General features: G+C 36.8%; 3 protein-coding genes across 3 annotated transcripts; all 3 read right to left on the bottom strand.

The window, feature by feature from the left end:
• Nucleotides 1-137: 137 nt before the first annotated feature.
• On the bottom strand, nt 138-3,076 carry LOC6558749 (larval cuticle protein A2B). The gene is made up of 5 exons (XM_001984363.3): nt 3,021-3,076; nt 2,787-2,932; nt 2,273-2,369; nt 1,944-2,174; nt 138-546 (listed from the first exon to the last, which is right to left on the bottom strand). The coding sequence occupies exons 2-5, from the start codon at nt 2,874-2,876 to the stop codon at nt 389-391; spliced, it is 576 nt and encodes a 191-aa protein (XP_001984399.1). The 5' UTR covers nt 2,877-2,932; nt 3,021-3,076; the 3' UTR covers nt 138-388.
• A 6,430-nt stretch (nt 3,077-9,506) lies between these two features.
• On the bottom strand, nt 9,507-10,994 carry LOC6557268 (cuticle protein 7). Its single transcript, XM_001984364.2, has 3 exons — nt 10,886-10,994; nt 10,674-10,811; nt 9,507-10,507 (listed from the first exon to the last, which is right to left on the bottom strand). Exons 1-3 carry the CDS (start codon nt 10,898-10,900, stop codon nt 10,112-10,114), a joined length of 549 nt encoding a protein of 182 aa, XP_001984400.1. The 5' UTR covers nt 10,901-10,994; the 3' UTR covers nt 9,507-10,111.
• A 12,092-nt stretch (nt 10,995-23,086) lies between these two features.
• LOC6557951 lies at nt 23,087-24,444 on the bottom strand. Its single transcript, XM_043215367.1, has 4 exons — nt 24,235-24,444; nt 23,593-23,884; nt 23,440-23,451; nt 23,087-23,363 (listed from the first exon to the last, which is right to left on the bottom strand). Exons 1-4 carry the CDS (start codon nt 24,442-24,444, stop codon nt 23,290-23,292), a joined length of 588 nt encoding a protein of 195 aa, XP_043071302.1. The 3' UTR covers nt 23,087-23,289.
• Nucleotides 24,445-24,822: the final 378 nt, after the last annotated feature.

Genomic DNA, 24,822 nt, shown 5'->3' with positions numbered 1-24,822 from the left:
GAATAGAAGTGTGAAATCAATAAAAGCAAATATGGAGTCTATATAGTATATTAATTAATTAATTAATATTTATCCAGAGCAGACATCCTATCAGTATTATTAGTTTAACTGGTCCACCAAATAAAAACATCGAAATATTTTGTATAATTTTCCCTTATGTTGTTGAAACTTTATTTTTACAGCAAAATTCACAACTTAAACTAGCATCCATATCATTATTATCTTACTCAGCTTCAATGTCATATGTGAAATAATAAGTTAACAGCATGTGGATCTCAAAACGAGCGCTTTGCAAACCACACACAACTGCAACCGGGTCGAGTTTTATCGAAAATATACAAACTAAATTCGCTTAGAGTACTAAATCGCAAGTGTTTCTCGTAGGTCCTTAATAGTGTGTCGCATAGGGACTCGCATAGTGACCATAGTGTCCTGCATCGTACTGAGGCACATACTCATACTGAGCCTGGTTGTAGGTGTTGCCGTAGTAGCCATCATCGTAGTCGTAGTGAATGGGCGCAGCAGCAGTCGCATAATGTTTGGACACTTGAAAAAAACAAAAACAAACGGATTGAAAATATGTATTATTAAGCTAAAATTCCTACAATTTGTGTGTAAGTATGAGTCAACAAAAAAATGTAAATTCAACAGCTGCCTGTTGTGATTTTTGTTGTTGTGATTATTGTTTGTAAACTAGTTTAGTTTTACAAAGATTTCAATGCTGACGAAATAATTTTCAATGCATTTCTTTGCTTGTCACGAATTTTGCAGCCAACCAAAGTCAATTGGTCACAGGTGTTGTATTTTTTTTTTTCGCTAGTGCTGTAATTTCCTTTTGGGCTTGTTTTGCATGTAAATCGCTGACGAAGTTCGTTGCCTAAGTCTTTTGTTTTGTGTGGGGTGCGTTTTGTGTTTTGTGCGCGCGCTCTTTGCGATTCTTAATTATTATTTGAAAAAAATAGCAGTCACAATCAAAATAATTTTCACATGCAGTCACAACAACAACAACAACTTCAATTCCCATGTACATCCACAACATTGCGACATTGAGAAAAGATGTTGGCTTTGGCTTGAAAATGGAAATGGGCAACACAATTTTCCGTACAGCACTACTGTCTACCACTGATACTGTTGATGATGATGATGATGAAGATGCTGCTAATGCTGCATAACATAATTAGTGTGGGAAAATATGGAAAATATGAGAGCGAATGCAAAGTGCAAACAAAACATGAGCGAAAAACATCGGAGCTAATCTTTCCGATCAATGTAAGGGGCGGAAAACTAACTCATGACATAATGAACAGACGCGTGGGCGTAGCAAAACTGGTGCATTAGTCAACAAATGCAAACGCTTATGAAATGTTTTATACGCTTCACGATGCGATGATTCAGCTTAGTCGCCCCACTGCACACCACTCAATAACTAATTGCAATGCAACAGGTATTATATCAGCCCAAACGAGTATGTATTATAATAGAAATATGGTAATGATATGCGTATATGTACTCTGATTAACATGGAGAACTGATGCTGTTAATGATATTGCTACTGAATCAGTAGGTTGCATAGTAATCATCGATATCTGCATCCGCCGCTGTTGTCTGTCTGACTATATTAAGTTGAGTAGCTGCATCAAAGTTGTCATCATCGTATTCGTATTCGTCTGGGCGCAATTTGCGATATTGATTGTTAAAAAAGTTTGCGTTACGCCTGAACAGCTTTAACATGCGATACGTGTTCATGCCTAGAAGAGCAAGAGGCAAGCAAATCAGTTTGCAGACACGTTGTGGAAACTCTAAACTAAACCACAACAACAATAACTAGCTGGTAGTGCGTCTGTGTATTTGGTGAGGGCTGCTAAAGAGAGTGAGTGCGCTTTTCCATAAACTTCAAACCCAGTTCATAAAAGAACTATCATAAAACAAAACTCTTAACTCACCATAGGGCGCCGGTGAGGCGGCCACCACAACAGGAGCAGCCACAGGAGCCACATGCTGCGGCTCATAGTGGGTCAGGTAGGGCTTGTGGGTAACAATTGGCTTCGTGACCAACGCTTGAGCGTGCACAGTGGGGCCAGATTTGGTAACAACCGCGTTGAAACCATGAATGGAATCTGCAGTATAGTCAACAGTGCGAATGGAACCATCGGGCTCGACAAGCGAGTATTGACCTGTATGGAAAAAAGAAAGAGGAAGTAGACAAGGAAATTGCATTGGGTTAAGATATTCATGAGTGTTTTGCCGGAGTTGTCTTTAGAATTTGAAATACCCTTGACAACATCTCCATCACGGGTTTCATGCTGGGACTTAACATCGCCGGTCGTGTGATCTGCCACACCATAGTTAAAGGCATATTTGGGATGATCCTGATAAACAAACAAAAGTATAAAACCAAATATATGAGTTTTGAAAGGACTTTTAAAGCTTTTAAAATAAGATCGCTTTAGTTATATTGTGTTGACAAAGTTTTTTTATCAGTTCAATATTCAATATTTACTCTACTTAAAAATATTATTTTTCATGATCCGGATAAATAATTGATTTAAGAATATTCTGATTTGAATATACAGATTTATGTTTAAGTTGAAAAAATGTTAAATAATCATGCTTTAGTCTGCGTCTCCATCAAATTTAGCAAAACTTCATATTTAAATCTTTCAATCTTCAATTTAAAATTAAATATTCGGTCCTTCTTTATTACAGCTATTTTTGAGAATAGTTATATTTTGATTTTTTATATGAATGCATATTTGGCACACTCCATCTCGGCAATCGTCACTCACATAATAATCCACAGCATATCCTGGTCGCGCTACGGCCACAGTGGCGAACAAAGCCAACGAGAGGATAACGAAGCACATGAAATTTGCCATTTTCTTTAAAGATTTTTTGTAGTATTTTTCAAGCGATTTTTGGGTTTAATAATTTGCTAAAAATAAAAAACCAAAACACACAAAATTAATTTAGTTCACACACAGTTTTGCACAGATCCTTAGTTAAAAACCATGTGGATTTACTTTCAATACTGCAACGGCAACAGATACAAACAACGCCAAGTTCACCGGAATACTGTGGCTATTCTAGAAGCGGCTTTCCATTTAAATAAGCGCAAAATGTGCGAAAGCAGCGACGCAACTGCGCAGTCGCGGCTTTAAGACTCTTTTCAGTTTCTCACTCACTCAACTGTGGCGGTCGACGTCGACGTCGTAGCGTCGTAGCGTCGCGAAGTCAGCATCTCGGCGGCGTGGTGAATATGGCGCTAGTTAGTCAGGGGCCATGTTAATGAAGTTGCAGCATGGACAAAGTGGGATGTTGCTACACTAACCCGGTTGAATGGGGTCTGCGTATGTAAGCAGTGCAAATTGGCGACAGATACATTGTGTATCTCTGTATCCATTTATCCCACATAATGAAGTCATCCGACCAGCCAGTCACTTTTTTTTCAGGTTGGTTCAGAATTATGATATTAATCATAGCTTAATCATTAATTTCCATTTGGTTCAAACGAATGACTTAGGCAACGAACTGCAGCCGAATACGACAAAAATTATGCCCAATAATTATTGCCCTCGACTATAACAAATAGTATAGCAATAAAAAGCAATTTATTTAACAACTTAATTCTAAAACCAAATCGCTGACAATAAAATATGTCTTGACTTCCAAAACCAAAATAGGGTCAAGTTACAGCCAAAACAATTGCAAATTGTTGTTGCATAAACACAAAAAAGCCCTAGTTATTTGGCACATGCGAAATTCTCAGTGATCTACTTGAATAAAAAAAAATCAAGACAACTAAAAGTCCAACATAAGTTGATGCCCCCCTCAGCTACTTCTTGCTGTGCTTGGATTTTTTTCTGTCTTAGCATCAATGCTGAAGGTCAAGCGCGGCAAGCAAAGTTCAAACTCAGTTCCATTCTAGCCAGTGGATGAAAACAAAAGTTGCTAGCAATCGCAAAAGCAATATAACGTGAAAAGATATGACACCAGAGCAATTTGAACTAATTTATATCCATAATATTGCTGAGTGGTTATTCTCAGGTTGCTCAACAATCAATGATTAATTAAGAGCAATTTCCATATTTAAAATAACACGCAATAAAGTCTAATAGACTATAACAATTATACAATATTTTGTAGAATACAATTATCACAACTTTTACTTTCTACAGACATTGTGTTTCAGGATTCGTAATTAAACTTTTAGTTTTGGGTGTTTTATGGTGATTCTTCCCACGGCCAATATACATAATATATTTATCTTAATTAAAGATTAACAAATGCCAATTTAAACACTCCATTTTCAATGCACTCCATTTAATAAAAATCTTACAAAGAATAAAGCAGCTATATAATAGCATATAATAGAATTTATATATCTGATCTGAAAACTTAACTTTACTTAAAATGTATAAAAAATTGTTCTAACAATAAGTTGGGTGCTAGGAATACATACATATGGCTTTAAGTAAGTGATTTATTATTACAGAGCACAACAAAGCAAGTAAATGGCTATAAGCTGAAACAATTTCAATTTTAGTGTAAAATAAAGTATTGCTCATCCTTGAACCAAGTTGAGAACGTGCCAATTGAGGTTGGCAGCACACAAAATTATTAGAAATATTGACAAACCGCAAGAGTCGCTGAAAAAACAGAAACAACAACTAAAATAATTTGTGTGGACCTTTTGCTCAAGTTAATAATATGCGCTAGTTTATGCCCAGGTCAGCATTTTCACATAATTAAAAACGAGGGGCGTACTAAAGACTCTAATTAGATTGCGAGGAGTGCGCGAAAAGCAACCGAAAATGGTTTTTCGTTGCTTGCCCAAAAAAGATGGCGAACAACCTTCAGCACTTGCATACATACAATTGTCTCCACATCACCGCCCCCTTCTTTGGCTACTCTTTTTTCTATTGCTAACTGAGACTTGAATTTCGAAAACGATTTTGGGCTGCGGTTTGTCGGCAGCAACTAAATACTAGATTAAGTCAATTTGCATGTTTGCGCCCGCCGCCAAAGCATTTGCTACGCAGACATGATAACTCGATGCCCAAGACTCGAGACTCTCAAGACTCTCGAGTCTTCGTAAGCGGCTGGGAAAATCAGCAAATGATTGTCGGCATTTTCCGAAGGTTTTCCATATGCAGCTTGACAGATTTTTAGGCAACCAAATAGCAACAACAACAGCAGCAGCCACATGACACATGTGCGTGGCTTCAACATTGCATTGTCTCTCCCTAACAAATGCTGGCAATTAGCCAACAATAAATATAACTAACTACCAGAATAAAAACTAACGTGCACGCCAAACTGAAGAATACAAAATACAAATAGGTTTATGTTAAATGTAGCGTGCAGCTTGGCTTCATGTTAACGATGCAAGCGTGGCATGTGGGAGTGGAATTTTTATGTTTATTCTGATATTTTGCGAAAATAAAAGCAGAACATAAATTTAACTTAACTTAAGGCATTATAATTAAGTAGATCGTAAAAATATGAATCATTGCAGAAAAAATATAATAAAATGATATTTTTTTTAGAGAACTGAAATATAAGTAATAACTAATAAAGTATAACTTTAAGATCTGCATTTAAAAGAACATAACAGAGTTGAATTTAAGGCATTATGCATAACTATAGATCATAAACTTGTAAAATATTATATTTTTATGTGAGTGTGAATAATCAGTCAATCTTTTTTGGGTTGCAAGTTCGGTAAATATCTAGATGTAACTATACTGTGATCTCAGTCAGTTTTCAAGCTCACTTGCCCCACAGTTCTTAAACAATGTGCAATAAAGTTGTTAATGAAGTTTTATCATATACTCGTATCATAAATAAAGTTCCTTCATGAAATTTGTTGTCAATTTAAGCTGTTTGTACCTTTGCTACATATGTATGGTTACCACTATTATTTTATTTATTTTATATTTTTCAGAGTCGTGGTTGTTATCATAAATATCAAGCCGAACAATTGCAGTCAAAAGGGTGCCCTGAAAGGCGCAAATTTGCAAGCCCATTTGGCACAAGCTGGAGTCAAATGCAATTCAATATGTGCCAACTCCCATGAAGACGCACATTTAAATAAAAAGCGAACAAGGGAGAGGGAAAGACGGGAGGTAGGGGAGACGTCTGGCCAAGGCAGCTATTTGAGTAACGATGACGATGATGGCGACTTTGACTTGGTTTACTTTATTTTTTTTTTGGTACTGTCTGTTGGTCACCTAATTTCTGCTTGTTTACACAGACTAATTTGACAATGGGCAATGAGCATTGCTGTGGTACTACTACACGGTGTCTTGCAACATGAAGATGGCTTCAAGGTGCGAATGTTGCAAGACATCGGAGAGAGAGAGAGATGGAGAGACAAAGAGAGCGCAGAAAGTGATTCGCGTTTGGGGTGTAGGTTGTGTGGGTGGTGGGCATCATTGTTGTCGCTTAGTTGGGCATGCTTCAGTGCGTCCGCAACTGCCGCATCTGTGTCCGGGGCCAATTGAGTGACCATTGTTAACAAGCGCTTGTAACGCGCCATGAAAATGACCCGTGGCAAATGCGATGCGCTGTAATAAAATGCAAATTAATGGCTTCCAGACCCGAGGAGATACTATAAATTTTCAGTAGTTAGCGAATGAGAAAGAGATGGAAATGAATTCTTGCACCTTTTTAGCCAATTTGTTGCTGAATGCTGAAATGTTACTGTTGTTGTTGCCTTTAGTTGCTGCTACTACCTGTCATGCATCAAATTAACCCTCAAATAATCCAGTTAACTTTTTGTTATATAATTAATACTGACAAGCGGCATGCATAACTACTGGGATGATTATGCCAAAGGCATCAGATATATATCTCATCGCTAGTCTCTAGTGAATAAATATACCCACAGATCCGTACATGCTGTTGAAATGCTGTTTATTTATGCGCAGCAAAACTACAAATCGCTTATACCTCCAATTATGCCTGCCCAGTCAGCTTAGTTGCTTTAGTTGCTCAGATCTTGTAGTCGTTGTAATGCATTAGTTAAATATTAATGGCATTTTTCAATTACGCAGACAGGCGGCGACATTTACAATGCATAGTGGAAAAAAACTAGTGGAATGGCAAGAAAAATATTTCATGTATTTTTAGGAGTAAGGTGTTAAAAATCTTATTATCGATTTATTTTTAATTTTTATTATACATCAATAATGCAACACTGTACAGAATAATTGGGACATTTAGCTTAGTGTGAATGAAGCATAGTTTCAAAATTGTACACATATACTCCGATATAAATGTATTTTTTCTAAACCATTATTATACCAAGAGCCCACTGTTAGTATTTATATTACCAACGCCGCATCTGTCTCAGAATCAGGCGCTGTATTTGATTATCTATAAATTGTATCAACAACTACGAGTAGCGATGCATATCTGCAACTTGTATCTTAATGTTAACTGACACACTGCAACCGAAACAAATCCAATTCAATCCAACTCGATAGCCAGTCGAGTGAGAGAGGAGCACGTGTTGGGGGCAGTTTACTAAGGCAGTTGATGGCTGAAGCTACTTACTTGAATGTCAACTGCTTGAATCAATTGGCCAAGTGCAACAAAAAGTCGTTAGTAACTGTCATTTATTGATGAAGAAGATTGCATACCTTGTGTATTCTGCTTTGATATTTCTGCTTTAATTGTTGCTAAAGGTTATTGGAGCAGCAACTACTCGTTTCTAATTATTTTTTTCTATTTATTTCTATTTTGGCCCGTCACTGGAAAGACATTGAGCTGGCTTTACGTAAGTTTTTGGGGCAAGCACGTAACGCTGGGGCGTTTGAATTTTGCCAGTTAGCGGAACTTCCTTCCGGCATTTCCTAGCACATAATATTGTAGTATAATAGAAAAGTCATTTAAGTAAAAAGATGACCTTAAATGTTAAAGAATCCGGCCACAGGGCAGCTGCTAAGATTCTCACTATGCGCCAGATCTAATTAATGGAGTGCACGTAAAATTTGAATTAGTTTTTGTTAGTTTTCGCTTTGGGTTTTTCGTATTTGTATTGTTTTACTTTAGAGCACACTTAAACGCTTCGCTGATTTTTGATTTTCAGGCAATGATAAATTAGTCTCTCAAGAGTATTTTTGCGCCAGATTTAGCATTTTTAGTGGCACACATTTGTCCAAATATTTCCATGAGGTGCCTATTAAGAGATCAATATTTCGCTTTCTTGTCGTTTTTGTTGATGTTGTTGTTATGGCAGTTCACATATAAAAGTGACGGAAATGCGAAGATTTGTTGCAGGCGGAAGCAACTTTATCGTCTTTGCTTTAAATGTTTATTAACTTATTATTTACATGAAGCACGCCCCCAAAAGCTTGTGACCACATTGCGGCTGTCAGCTAGCAAGAGGACAACCACTGATGCAGACTTCCGATTTTTTTTGTGGTTGCCAGGGAATAAGGGAATGATGTCTATGATATGAAAGATGATAGTCTGTGGTATATAATATCCGATTAAGTGCGTGTAATTAGAAAATGGAAGCCAAGACTTAAATATGAACTTGCAGCTGAACTGGGCTTCAAGTTATACATTTTAAATTCATTAAGCTGCTACAATTAAAACTCCTTATTTAAATCATAAAAAAAAAAGAGTTTGGGAAGTTTTGATGTTATTGAATTTCTAATCAACTGTCGAATTTGTATGAACAATATTGTATGAGATGTACACATACATATGAAAAATGGTTTTCCTTTAGCTTGAAAGTATATCATTAAAAATACCTAAAGCTTGTAAGCCCAAAAGTATACAAAGTTTAAGTGGCAAATGTAACGCCATCTAACGATTTTTAAGAGCGTTAAATATTTGTTTTAAATGAAAGCTTTGCATTTTGGAAAAAAAATTATAAGCATTCAAGTGTGAAACGCAAGAGCTTAAGACAAAATAATAACATTGTTTTGGTTTATGTTTGCGAAAATTAATGAAAATTGTATCTATGAAAATAATATTAAGTTTAGACAGAAATCAGTAAAAACATGGCTAAAAAGACCGATTCAGCTTAGAGAGTTGGATGTCCATATGGATTAGGGACATAAGATATTTTAAATTTATATTAACAGCCTCAAAAGCAGTTTTAAAATAATATGCAAATATAGTAAAATGCAAGTCTAGCTTAACTTGTTTATGTCCAGAATCTTAATGAAATTACTAATAATAATTCTGACCACAATCAGTTTGTGCATAAATATGCATTCATACTTTCAATTGTGTATTTTATATGTGGTTCACCTTTCAATTTCCACATATATATTAGCAGCTAACCCATAATGTCAATAATATAACATTACTTCATTACTCATGAACATTAAAATTAGCATAACTTAGTTCGATTTGAAATGTAACCATTATTGTAAATGATTAACAATTAAAATTGTATAAATTGAAAGCGCTCACGTCAATGGCAGCTGATAATTATATGCTGTGGTATCTACAGATCTGTTTTGAGAATAAAGGTAGTCGTGGGAATTTGGATTTTTGTAATTTACTACATTTTATATTTATAGCATTTGTCGCAGTTTTCAATTAACTTAAATTAGGCAGATATTAGGGAGACATGTTTACTAAATATAAATTCCCAAATTTATATTTATGTATGTGTATATTCCATGCTGTAATCCTTGTTAGATTCATCATTATCATCATCATCATCATCATCATCATCTCGATCAGCATCTTGATCAGCATCTTCTTTCTTCGTTTATGCAATGACATGTTTTCGTGGTTTCGTAGATTTTCGTGGGTATTTGCAGTATATACAAAATATGAGTTATATTTTAAATAACATAGAGAATTGCACGAAAGCTGGTAGTGGTGTGAGTGCGTGTATGCGTGAGTGTGAGACAGAGACAGCTCATGCACGAGCAAGAGGGAATGAGCGGCTGCATGTTCGGTTATTTACAAAGTGAGTGACTTGAGTATTGAGCAGGCTTCAGCTTCAAACAGGAGCAATTGGTGAGGTTGTCATGTGCGTAATAAATATGAAAAAATACGTGTGTGATTGATTGTGTTTGTGGTTGAGTGGGTGGCTGGTGTTGATTCTGTTGTAGGGTTCCTTAGGGTTCCTTAGGGTTCCTTAGTAGTGGGCGACATGCGCGTGAGCGTTGTGGGTGGCATAACCGTAGGCGGGCACAGCAGCGGCATGGGATCCATGATATGGCACAGCTGGGGCGGCAGCCACATGATGAGCAATGGACGGGCCGTGGGAAATCAAGGGAGAAGCGTGCACGGCCAGAGGAGCAGCATGGATAGCTGGTGCGGCATGGTGGATAGTGGGTGCAGTCTTGTGCACCACAGCGTTGAAGCCATTGTGATCATCGGCGGTGTACTCCACAGTGCGCACCGAACCATCAGGCTCCACCAGAGAGTAGGAGCCCTTGACAACATCGCCATCGCGCACCTCATGCTGCGACTTCACATCACCGGTGTGGGAGTCGGCAACACCGTAGTTGTAGTGATACTTGGGATAGGCCTGCCAATGAAATTAACAACAATAACAATAACACCTGCAGTCAGAATCACGCCAACAAATTGGCCAATATGCTAATGGATAGCGTCGACAGTCGTGAGAAAATTCCAAATGTCAAATGCACACAAAGCATCTCAACCCTGGCCTAAAAAACAACTGGCATACTTACATGATAGTCCAGACCCTCGTCTTGATGTCCGTGTCCATGGCCGCCGTAGGCGAGAGCGGGACCAGAAGCGTAGAGCGCAGGACCACCGTGCAGGACACCGGCGGAGGCAACGCTCAGGACAGCCAAACAGATCAGGGACTGTCACAAGAAAATAGAGCACAAAGTTAATTTTACAGACACTTGCTTTACAACTTGCTGTTTTCAACACTCACTTTGAAGAAAGCCATTTTAGGTTTTAGAGTTTGTTTTTTTTGTTTGCTTGGATCTGGATTTGTTTAGACGCGTGTATGCGATACGTTGAGCTGAATTCAACTGATAACTAGAACCAAGAAGGAAGCCGCTTTTATATACAAAGACAACGCCCGAGCAGCTGCCGAGCCACGATTACCAAACGAACGAGCCAAGTTAACGAGCGAGCGGTCAACAGCAGCCGCAGCAGCAACAACAACAATTGCCATTTGCAAGTGAAGCCCAAGAAGTTGCCGCACCAACAGAAACAACAACATCAACAGCAAACATCAAAGTAACGTCGACGTTGACGTCGACGTCGCGACGTTGCCAACGCTGACTGTGGCTAGCAATTATTTTATGCCTTTTTGTTGAAAACGAGAGTGAAGTTCAGTTAGATTTAAGTAAGTGGAGTGAGGCATTGTTGTTGCCACAGTTGTTGTTGCTACAGTTGCTGCGGTTTGTGTCTTGACTCGAATATTAACAGAAATTACTCATGTTCGTGGACTAAATCGATTTATGTTTAATATATATCAGTGATTTTCGTTTATTTTTAAAATGTACTCTTCTAGTATTTAGTAGCCCAACATTTTAAGACGAAAACATTAAAGTAACTCACGAATTGAAAGATTTACAAAACTATTTATTTTGTGTACAAATCTTATTTTGCATCTATTTTTTAATATGCGAAATAATAGTCAGGGTCATTTGTGCGATAATAATATATTTATTAAAATATATCTAATATTTAACAAAAGTCTTGACATTAAAAGTTTAAGCATATATTGTATATTCATTCAGAATATATTCAAGTTAATTCGAGCTCAATTATAATTTTTGCGATTGTATCATATATTTGAAAAGCTTAACTTCCAAATCATAGAATATATTAAAAAGAATAAACTAAAAGCAAAAACTTATATAAGGTTTCTCAATAACAATGGAAATAAATGTATTTAATTATATATCAATTATTAAATCACCAATCAAATATATTTTTACACCGAATCGCGCATAAAAGCAATACAAATGCATTTTATGAATTTATAATTTCAATCTATGAAAAAAAGTCAGAAGTTTTTGATTTTTCATCTGACATCACGATTTAATTGGTATGACCTCTCAAAATGCTGCTCCCTCGCATAACAAATTAGAAATTAGCAATAAATATCGTATATATATATATATATATATATATATATATATATATATATATATTTAAATATATGTAATGGAACAATGGCTTCTAAGCACATTTTGGTGGGCGGATGTAGTGTTTCTCATAATGTTGCACAAATTGCATGCGCTTGTTGTTGTTGCTTGTCTGCTGGCAGTGCAATGTTTGTGTTGGGCGCCACCTGCAAGCGCCCCTCTACCTCGCCGCGTCACATGATTCATTTAATTTTCATGTGGCATACCTATATTTTTAATTATCATGTAGGCCGTTTTGTTTATTACCAAAAAAGGCGCTTGCGCAAATGAGCTATAAAGCTGCAGGTTGAAGGACAGGAATGGAGGGTGAGGTGGTTCGTTATGTGGCGCCACATTATTATGATTACCATAAACATCACCAGGCGTCATTTTGTCGTTTGTCATTGTTTTATGTCATAAATATTTTGTTACTGTCGGAATATCTTTGTAGTTGCCCCGATTTGGCTCATTTAATAAATTGTTTCGAATTAGTAGCTTCAACTTGGGCATAAGGACTGGGCTTGCGGGGAGGGTGTCGACTCTGCTTGGCTGGCCAGAGTGCGGAGTACTTGTACAAAAATTTAAGTAATCATCTCAAGGTTAGCACGACAGTGACAGCAGCAACAGAAACGTGTAACGGATCAGTAACAGTCGCGACAAAAACAACAACTTCAACAAGAGGCAACTACTTACTGTGACGGCTGCAACAGCTGCAAATCTCATTGAATTTTCAGAGTTACCACAACAACAACAACAACAAAATCAACAACAACGATAACTGCAATGCTGCCTGAATTAGAGCACGATCTGATTACTGCTTTGTTTACCAAAAATGACGCACACTGTGCCCAATTAATTGAATTTTAGTCAGCCATGGAAAATTCACTTTGATAATCTGTTACTTGCTTATGATTGATGATTGTGTAAATGGGTAGGTCTCCGTTAATATGTTGTTACCAAAAAAAAAAAACAATAAAAAACTTGCTGAGTGGGTAACGAATCATTAAATTGGAATATGGTCAATTTTTATCAGATCTAAGATAATACGTGTTTCGAACATTTTAATCCAAATGCTTTAATTTCGAATATAAAATGGTAGACTTCGTCTTAACAACATTTAATCATGTGCTTTTTAACATTTAAACGAATATCTAAGCTGAGATTTTTTTCTTCATTGCAGTATATAATTTATTTTATTATTTTTACATTTTATTATATTTATTGATTCTTTTAACATTGAAAAAAGAATGAAGATGGATCTATTCAAAAATAATTGAATATACTAGAAATATGTATATTTCAAAATAAAAATTGTGGTAATAGTAAATTCACTCAAGCTTTTTCAACTTGTCAACTTTATGTTCAATTGCCGCTTATATCATGTTTAGATTATTAAACTACATTCACATACGTGACTTTACAACCACTGTGCCTTGTGCTGGTCAGTGTCTTGTGATAGTAGTTGGTTTTGTCAGACAGCGATGACAATTACAAATTTGTGCAAACTTTTGTCGTTTAGCCGACAACGTGGCTCTTGCTGTTGTTGTCAGAGTGTTTTTGTTATTACAGTTTTGCCGTATTGTTGGTTTCCTTTTCATTTAATTATTCAGACCCATGCAGCAGTTGCGCACTCGTTTCGCATTAGATCCGGTCTATTAGTGCAATGGGAGGAACTTTATGACGAGGGCTAGAAGTTGCTACTGGACCACCTCAGTTGCCTCAACCGGATTCGCAGAAACGCCCCAGCGAAAAACATCAACATAATCGTATCTCGGTAAGCTTAAAACAGAGTCGGAGTCTCGGTCGGAATTGGAGTTAAAGTTGGGCTTCGAATTGTAGTTGGAGTTTTGAGGCTGGGGCATACATATTTCTAGTTGCGGGTGCTTGAGCTTAACAATTGTTGACGTATTTCGCGCAATTGCAGTTGGCCGTTGGCGAGCCTCAGCAGCAATCTCCATTTGCTTGCCCACATGCGAGGTCCACGAGCCTCTCAAGTTGATACCGGAGTTCTCGCAAAATTTGTTGCAATTAAAGCAATTTGTGTGCGTTGCCGTCTCTGTTGTCGCTGCTGTTGATTGAGTGGCAAATTTTTTGGTTTTGTAATGTATGCAACGGCCAAACAAGTTCGTTGCCTGAGTCTTTCGTTCTGTCAGATAAATATTTGTATTTGTATGTGGGGTTTTTTTTGCGCAATTGAATTAAATGGATCAGCTTGTCTGTTACCAATTTAAGTTAACCAGCAGACACTAAGTTATAATTTAAATTAATTATACATAAATGATAATTAGCATCTTATTGGGGCGCATATTTCTTTGACTTCACGGCAACAATAATAAAACTTCAAATAATAATGAAAACCAAATCAAAATTGCTACTCGCATTATTTCATCTGCTTGAAAAAAAATAACTGCATTTAAATTGATCAATTTCTATTGAGCTGACCTTGAAACGTGGTTACAAACAGAAATCATCGTTGAATTAAAATACCACAAAGTTTGGCCGCATAGCTTTTCTGTACCCTTCCAAAGAGTATCATAAATAAGTCATCAAGTTTGTAGCGCGCTAAGGGAGACTAATCTTTAATCTTTTACAAATATGTTCATTAATATACATATATTTTTTGATCAATTGAAATAGCTTCGAAGGAAAAATAACCCAAAAGTATGCAATAAATAATCATTTGACAAGACATAGTTCTTCAATCTAATTACTCCCGAACGAATTAAGCGCAGGCTTGATGATATCCAAAAAAATTCCGAGAGGCACACAAATTATATATATATATTTTTTTGTATTCAAATCTGATATTACGATTAATTTCAATGACGGCAATCGTACGCATACCAGTTTCAGAATATAAAATCAAAATATGCGTGTCTTTAAACTGTGTAAACTGCTCTTTTGAGTATATGTTAGTTTTTTTCCAGTTTACAATTCGATTTATATTTTTTTTCTGATTTGCTGATAAGATCCGGCAAGTCTGAAGCACTCTATTAACCAATTTCATTAACTGCACCACGTCAGTCAACATCCAACCGACCCACATTCAGAGCCAAAACGCAAAGTGCACCCACTTGCCACAAGGTCAAATTATTATTCAATGTTGATTGAATTTCATTGTTGCTGGAAGCCTTAAATTCCCAAAATTTGAAGTATTTTTCATTTCTGATAGTTTAATTCAAATTGGTTTTTGTGGGTTTGTGGTCTGACAGCTTAATGTCAAAGTCGCCACTCGACTGTGGGCGTTGCTGCTTATCAGCTGTCCAATTACATGAGGAAAATCCCAACAACTACAACATTCAACATACAACATAATCTGCGCAATTATGTCGCTCGAAATTTACATAGTAGATCACGAGCTCTCCGTTGTTTGTATTTCGGGAGCCCCGCAATGGCCTTGGGTGGCACTTAGAATGCGCGACAACAAACGGCTCGAGAAGGAGGGGAGGGCAGCTGGTGGAGCAACATTTGAAACAACAGGGCAATTTGCCATGACCAGAGTCAGAGCCAGAGCCAAAGCGGATTCCAGCTGGAGCCGCCCATTTTGACTTACAATTTGAATTTAGTCTTTTCGCAATGCATTCACTAGACTCCCCAAGTGGGCGTGGCAGCTGCAGCATAAACAGCTTTACAAAATTTCCGCTTTAGATTTTCGTATCGAATTCGCTTTTATATGGTTTTGTAATTGTTGGCATTGCCATTGTTGTTGTCTCTATTTTGATTGTTGGTTTTGTTGTTGCGCATTGTTCTGGTTGATTTTCTTTTCTTTTGTTTTATTTATTTAATTTTTTTTTTTTTGAATTTGTGGCTCAGCTTGCTGATTTATTGTTTCTCGATAATGGCTTGGGTCTGTCTAAGGTCTGGTATTTGGTCTGTTGTCCATTGTTAGACCTGCTGCACACAATAATACGGCATGACGATAGCACTCTTGCCTGTCTATCGCATTGGTTCTGGATTTGCATACATTTTTCCATATCCGGCTTAAAATCGTTTTATCTAAAATAATTCCCCATGATTTTAGAAAATTCCTAATGCGAACATGTTCTTTTTAGAATGTTTCTATATTATATATTTAATTTAAAACAGATGTGTTTCTTCTCCTACAAGTATATTTCGAATATTTCGAAGAGTTGTAAATTAAGTCAATTATATATGATATATATATAAACAGCGACCACAAACGCAACATCAGCAATATATGGTAATAATGTCTCAACAACTGAGTTTTTTTTTTTTTGGGCGCATGCCGCTTCTTATGATCTGTGACACCCTAACCAGTAGTTTATCAGTGCACCAAGCCACCACGCCCACTGCGTCCTCGTTTCTCGACGGTGTCTATCGTTAACCGCAGCGCAATTGTTGCCAATCGCTTGGCGGAATTACACAACAGACGTGTGTATGTGGTGGCTATATACTGCCGTAATCAAAGATTGAGGGCTCTTTAGATGTGTGCTCGTCGTGTACTTTACTTTGCCAACACTTTGGAACGCCTCAGCTGCATAGCAATGTGGCAGCGTGGGTGTCCCTCAACACCACAATCAACAACAACAATAACTGCAGCCGCATTAAAACTAAGTAAATTCAATTTTCCAACAACAATAATAACAACATGTCCAGTACATAAAACTCCTTCGGTTATCAGCCAACTACACAATTGAGGTGGTTCCAAATGCGACTTGGACTTGGACATCTTTAGACCCGTCTTCGCGGGCTGTTGGCATCTTTGACATGTGTTCTGCAAACGCGCTTTTCATGTTGAACTGTAAACAATGTATTTAATGGAAGCATGCAGGCAGCTCCAAGGAGTTCAACTTGGGCTCCAAACTAGCTGAAGATCAGACTGCGAATATAAAATATAAGCTGATATACGAAATGACATGAGTTACTTTCAAGTCAAAATTGATAATTTGTCGGGCAATTTATATGTCAATATGATTCTTATTTATGCCATTACAATTGTTATTCACATTTTTCCTAAACGAAGCTTCCAATTTTAGTATATGCCTAGTGGGCAATTTATCAAGCTGAATTAGCATCAATTTAAATCTCGCGCACATAATGTCAATTCAAATTTGCGTCAAGATTTCCAAAGATTTAATTAATACCTTTGAGTGTGTGTATGCGTGTGATTGTGTTTCTTTTGGCCACAGCCGACTGCAAAATGATGGCTAATTGTTATTTTTGCATGCAGCTGGAAATTGGAGCTCTATTTGTAGCTAGAGCCGGCTTGCCTTTTGATTAAACTGAGTCAGAGAGAGAGAGAGAGAAGCCTTACATAACAATCTAGTTAACAATTTGTGTCATGCAGAGCAGCCTAGCGACTAAAACTGACGGTTTGCTGCATTGCCGATGCTGGCTGCAGCTGCCATAGCAACAACTGGGGTAGCCACTTTCGAAAGTACTGGAGCTGTACAGGAGAAGGCGAAGGAGAAAGAGGGATCGATCGCAGAATGTTGCATGTATAGTTATATTTATATACATATAAATATATTTGAATAAAAGTAACTTGCATAACAGACAGACAAAATCTTGTCGCACACAATTGCGAGGGTGTTGCCAGTTGCAGCGACCAAAAAAAGTCATTAAATATTTAAAAATAAATAATCCAAACGGACAATCAACAATTTATGCACATTTTTCAGGGCGCTCACGAGTTTTTACCACATTTGCGCCTCTAGCCAGGCTTAAAAACAAAACCAAAGCCTGGCCAATGCATCAATTTGTCAGTGCTTGCAATAGTTAGGCCATAAAATTGAGGAGTTCAACAAAACAAATGGCAAATGATGAGCACGCACTTTGAATACTCTTACCGTCATGATCAACACTTTAACTATATACATATGTTAAGGTTAAGTTATATAAAGTTCTATAAAATAGAAAGATGAGCATTAAACAAACGACTAACAAAACGTATAACAAAAGTAAAACACTTCTCGCATCAAGACAGCGTATAGCGTATATAAGAAAGACAATCATAAATGATTTTCGTTTTTTATTCCCTGCATTTGCCTGTGGTAACTAGTTCAAATTGGGTGTGGCTGGGGCAAACAGTGACTCGGAAAATGAGTGAATGAAAATGGAAAACTGGGCAAGCAAGCTGAGCGCACAAGAGCTCACTATTATCCAATGCAATTGTGGGTTAGTGGGTGAATGTGCTTTTCAGCCAACTGTGCATATTACAATGTATACGACGATAGTTGCACGTTGCAGCTACATATTGTGGCTTTGTTGTTGTTTTGTTTTTTTTTAAGGGGCAAAGTGTTTGTGCCGTCTGGGTAAACAAAAGACTTTGCCAACAAACGTGAATTTTGTTGGCTTGCAAGCAAACATACTTTCATGTGAAAAATATGTAACTATTTGAGTGTGTGTGTTTAATATATATATTTATTAAGTTTTTAAACAAATTTATGCGTATCTTAACACAAAAAAATTAATGAGTTTTTAAACTGAATGAGGAAGTGAAGTTTCTTTGATCTGAAGACTAACTCAAATTGGTTTTTTTTCCACCAAATTCTAGCGCCTAATGTATCATTAATTACATTAAACAAAAGCTACTTCACACACACCTCAAGTAATTGTATTCCAATTTTTAATGCACGTTTTCAAGGCGTTGGCCAAAAATGCCCGAAGACAAATCTGATTCCGTGCTGAGCTGCAGTTCTAAACTTATAATTTAAGCAACACTTTCAGTTTTAATATTAATATGAAATTAATTTTTTGATTTCCAGAGTGCTTTGTGAGAAACTTTGCAAAGTTGAAGAAACTATTTTTTGTTTTCTTAACATTGACTGCCGCATGATTAATGAGCCGGCTATGATTTAAATGGTTGTGTGGGCCCACTGTAACTTATGGCTCAATCCACAAGCTGGAGCAGAAGCAAAGAAGCGTATTAATTGGCACACTAATGTTGTAATATTAAAGCTATGTCACTTTTGCAATTGCTCTGCTCATAATTAGCTCATTTGCTCAACAATAACAACAATTACGACTAAAAGCTACGTACATTAAACAACATGATGATTTGCTCCCGCTGTGAAAAAACATGGTGTGAAAAAGATAGACATTAATTGGGTCAAGGTCATCTGACTTGTTGGCATTTTAGTTGGCAGTTTGCATACTTTGCCTTCAAATCGCATCACATACAAATGACTTAAGCAACGAACTTGTTTCGGCAAACCAATAGAATTCACATGTCCATATATGAATATATGGCCAGCACGCACTGCAAGCCATTATTCACTTCTTAATACCCCATAAAATGAGCATATTAGCTGAGGCGTCCAGTTCGTTTTGAACCAGAACCAAGTCGATTTTTTGGGAAATTATTTTAAACGAATTTCCAGTTAGAATCGCGCTTTCAACTTTAAATATCGTTTTTTTCTAGAGTTTTTTAAAATCGGTTAAGATTTGACGAAGTTATGGCGCTGGGAAGTTATTGCCCTTTCAAAAACAAACAACTGAAACATGTTTGACACAAATAGTTAAGGGTACACTTTTAGCATGGCAAGTAATTACTTTTTATGTATTTCTCGTGTAATTTCCATCTTACTTGTAAGTTGTTTGGCCGGCTGCGCTGCATTGCCAAGGCCCGTTGACATTTTCAGCCAAACGAAACAAGTTACGCACGCTTACGCACGGTTCCGTTATGAATGAAATGTGGAGTGCAAAGTTGCTGCTTTTTGTTGCCGCATTTTTGTCATTAGCTAGCCCCGGTCTCTGCTGATTTGTATTTGCGTGTGTGTGTGTGTGTGTGTCTGGGTTAACCGGCCACTGCAACATGCTGAAATTGTGTGTAAACAAGTCATGTGCTTAGTTCAAGTTGATTGCAATTGTATACGTTTATCACTTGTAAACGGCTTTCAGCTGTGAAATAATGCCTTACATATTATGTATTACTTTTCATAACATATTTCGAGGAAATGAAGCAAATAGTTTTATAACAGCTTATAATCTGGGTAATTACAACTTTTACTCTCTAGTCAAGCTCTATAAATATGGAAACTAGAACTCTTGGAATAAAGTGCCCACTTTAATTGTATACCTGAGATTCTAGCTAATGTCACATCTGTTATCGTTTTTTAAGCATCAATCATAATTTAACCATAATTTTATATTAAGCAAAAGTAGTTTCCAGTACGTATACATATTATTTTCTTTAAAAGCCAGCTGTACTTATTTCGTTTAAGCCAACTCACATGGGCTCCTAGCAACAAACAATGATATATGCCCACCATTAATGTTAATTGTATATGATTTATGCTCATTTTGGCTTATGAGGTGATGCAAAATCATCTAAGAGCATAAAATTACACGATTTAAGGCAAAAATGCACAAGCAGCCAAAAGAAAGACATCAAGTGGCAATCACACAACACAACACACCACAAAACACACTCCATATATTCCACACAAGTAAGTACACTAATGGCCTTGTCAATGCCGTTGCATGCCTTGAGAATTCACAATCACAGCAACAACAACCACAACAACAACGAACAGCTTTGCAAGACAATAAAAATCGCGCATATTTGGTGCAGCGGCAAAAAAACAATACAAAACAATTGCAATTGTTGTTGTTGTTTTTTTGTTATACTGTTGCATGTAACGCTGCGCCACCATTGTGTGGCATGAGAATATGGGTAAGGATTGGAGCCGTTGCCACTGGTGAGAAATGGCAACTTGCTCCACCTCCACTCAGCAAAGCCTGCGCAATTGTGTTAAGTGCTACTTTAAGACTTCAAACTATTTCGCACAAGCAAAATATGAATTAATTCTTAACGATTTGTTAGTCAGTTTATTTATAATCGCCAACTTTTTGAAAGTGCTATTAACGGGTGACTTTAACAACTGAATTAGCTGACTCAGATTCGTGTATATTTAATTATTTGATTTGTTTGCTTTTACTTTCGTCAGATCTGGTTAATTAATTGTCTGCGAACGTGTTGAGCTGACCTTGGCTCTAGGCCAATAGTCTAGGCTCTGACGATAGGCTGATGATTATTGAGTTTACGTTTTGGTAGTAAACACTTGATGGTTAATTAACTTAAATGAAATTACTTTATGCGCCCAAGCTATGCAAGCATGTAAAATAGTTGTTTTTTTTAGATTCTCATTTGTAATTTATTTAGAGCCGTCACTTCAAGATCGTTTGGACAAGTTCACTTTCAAAGATTAATCGTTCAACTCTGCAGGTCGGGTTAAAGGTGATTTGAATGTAAATTCGTTCTCGTTTCAAGTTGCACAACAAATGTCAAATGAATTGCTAATTGATTTGCCAGTATCTCTCATGAAATTAAACAATAACCACATCATAACTAATTAATCAATCTGATGTGGAGCAAAGCAATAATCGTGAGAAAATCACAGAAATTCTACACTTAACAAATTGACATGTTTGTATCATAATTCCATAATTTACAAGCTCCGACAGCTGTGGCTATCAAAGTCAAGTTTACACACAATTTGTCGCGATGCAAGCAACAACAACAGCAACTGCAAAAAATCTGATCAGATTTAATTACCAACTTGCATTCTAGCAAACCAGCCAAGATATATTTATAATTTTAGAATGCGGCATGAATCACTTGAGAATGGAAATCCGTTTCGCTGCTCAAAAGCGTTGACTGTCACTCTATGGTTCTGCTTTTGTTTAATTGCGGCTTACAGCTTTTTTGACGAACTACTGGCCAAAATGCATTCGTGTTAGCGCGTTAGCAGAGCACAGGCGAAGGTCAAAAGCCAAGCAGCAGCAGCGATCGGTCAACTGCGTCAGCAGCTGACAGGCGGGGCCGAGTGTTCTAAGCCCGGCCAGCAATCGTTTTAGCCATTTCGATTTTCCCACAGCCAACTTTACAATCGCGTTTGGGCGTTGTTAATGCATTTGTGACTGAGCATATTTACTATTGAGTGTTAAGTTCTGAGCGTGTTTCTGTTCTGACTGTCTGACCGGCTGACTGTCAATTTTATTTATGACTAACGGCGCCGGCGCGACTTTATACGCTATAAGCGATTGTGACGATCGATATCAATATTTTATATCCTGTAGTTTTGGTTCCGCAAAACAGTGGCTATAATAACGCGCTCAAAACGCCCACCAAATCTTGTCTCGAACAAATTGCAGTGGCACTTGGCCTTTACGCCAACACCACCAGCACCCACCAGCACCCACCAGCAACACCACTCGAACGTGCTGCATGTTCGTTAAGATTGTATTTGTCACAACTCGAGTTGGGGGAGTGTGTGAGTTTTAACTTATTGAGCTGAGAAACGCCAAACGCCAAACAAAGGCAGAACTAGCTCAGTATTTGGAGTAAACTCGTGCTGAAATTAATACCATACCTTTATCTTAAATGCAGTCTACTCCAAAATTACATTACATGCTTACATTCATTCTAATAAGCATGCCACTAAGAATTTGGCATTTAATTTTATAAAATTAAATAAAAATATATCACGCAAAAAAAAAAAATTATAATAAAATATTGTGTAGAATTGAATTGAAGGTATTCAAAGTATGTTCCATAAAAGCCCAAAAGCGAGCACTGTTTTCTGTAATATAAGACACCTTTGGGAGCCAGGAATACTTTTAGGCTTCAAAAAATCAAAGTAAAAGGGGCAAAACATCTTTAAAAAAATGCATGGTCATTGAAGTTTATTGTGGATATGTTCGCTTATAGTCCAGTTAAATAAATACTCTAAAATCTTTATTTTATTTTGTGTATTTGTCAGTGAATATGTTTTTTAATAACGTTTAAGCACTTAATAAATAACAACATTTAGCGAACGTCATTTAAAACTAAATACTAGTGGAATAATGCATAATAGCTATAGTTACAAGTAACATGAAATACTTTTCGTATATATAAATATAATGTTGCATATTTTGGTTTTTGTATTTTTATAGTTTGTTGCTGTACAAGCAGTTTGCAATCGTAAAGGGAAACAACACACGCCAGAGGGGGAAATAAAGTTAAATATATATATATGGATATTTATAGGTAAGTACATTGTTAACATAATTTAATATGAGTTCAAAACTGGAGAACTCTTTTGCTATTCAACTATTTTAAACAGTAAACAATACTTGACTGGCATATTTGTATTAGTTTTTTTCTTTTTTTTTCTTAGTTTTTCATTGTGAATATGCTTTTATATTACTTTCGGCATTGTTCTATTAGATACTCTCGTAAAGTTCCGCATTAGTATGGCACATAGGAGCCGGAATTGCGCTTGCGACCCATGTTACAGATTTTGAAGTGGCATGGCGACATATCTATATAAAATAAATATATGGTTAACTTTAGTAAGTTTGTCAAAATTTGGATTGTTAAGTCTCATGCAACACTTACAATTTTTACGAACTATTTGTTTGGGTGAGTTACAAGAAATGAAAACATGAAATAAAAGAGAATTCACATTTAAGATATGCAACCATTTCATGCAACACAGAGTTTTAATATAAACAACTATGAACCCAATTTTGAATTAGTTTATTTACTCACATTGCACATTTTTCTTGATGTTGTGTTGTTTGGAGTTGCTTTGCACCTTGTTATGCTTCTTGCTTTTCACAGCTGTCAAGTCATCCAAAGTATTAACAAAACCTTCCCCATTGTCGCCCAGTTGATGCAGACGTTCCAGTAATCTGGAGCCCAGTGGATAACGTTCACGTTCAGCACTCTCCACAGATGAGGAATCGTCATAGTCGGCGGTTAGGAGCAAATCGCGTAGAGAGGGCCATTTATTGACAAAGTAGTTGGGTGCCAGAAGTTGTTGCTGTTCTTGTGGATATTTCTGTGGTGGACAAATATTTTTTATTATTATTAATTTTGTTTTTTCTTAACAATTATATTTAGAACATTGACTAACCTATTGTTAAGGTTGTAAAGCATTATTATTATATTAAGTATAAAATATGGATATGATTTCCAATAAAAATTGTATTTATATTAGAAAAAACCAAGATCTACGAGGTACCTCAATTTTTTTAACCTGACTCCTTGTCTAATCAACTATTGAATGTATCCTAAAAATGGTCAACAATGTCTTGTTTAAGATTCCAGCTTGTTACTTCAAAATATCTCCAAAGTGAAAATTAAAAATCCTCTAATCTACATTTACGTCACACAGACATACACACTCACCAGTTGCGGCTCGTTGTAGTAGGTTTTGTCCTCATTAACCGGTCCGGTTTCGAGCAGTTCATTGAAGACCAACTGCGCTGGCATTGCGCCCACTGAGGGGCGTGGCATTGCATGTCCTGGCGACAACAGCGCAATTGACATCAACACAATGGAAATGGCCAACTGATGACCGATAGCAAAGCCGCATGTTGCTGCTGACGTTGAAGCCATCACGTTGTTATTTTTGTTTGCCAACTGCGAAATAGCAAATTGAAAAAGTTATTCAATAGGGTTGCCCAATATAACAGCATGTGTGTTAGAATTTATACGGGAGAGTGAGAGGATGAGTAAGAGAGAGAGAGAGTTTATTTTCAACTAACAATTAAGCAGAGCCCAGCCCGCCCACAACCACCCCAGTTTCATTACACCCCTCCACAAAAGCCACACTCGAAAGCAAACGCTTACGCAAATAGGGTTTCCAATTACACTTTGTGTCGAAACCTAACAAAGTTGCCAAGTACAAAATATGCGCAAATGTTTCCACTCTTTTTATTTTTCACTTCTTTTTTGTTCTTGTTGTCCTGGAATTTTAAGTTACGATTACTTTAT

This window comes from Drosophila grimshawi, unplaced genomic scaffold (genome assembly GCF_018153295.1).
Source record: "Drosophila grimshawi isolate 15287-2541.00 unplaced genomic scaffold, ASM1815329v1 contig_44, whole genome shotgun sequence".
NCBI classification, from domain to species: Eukaryota; Metazoa; Arthropoda; class Insecta; order Diptera; family Drosophilidae; genus Drosophila; species Drosophila grimshawi.
Note: the sequence above shows the minus strand (reverse complement) of the source record. Positions and strands in the feature narration are given on the sequence as shown.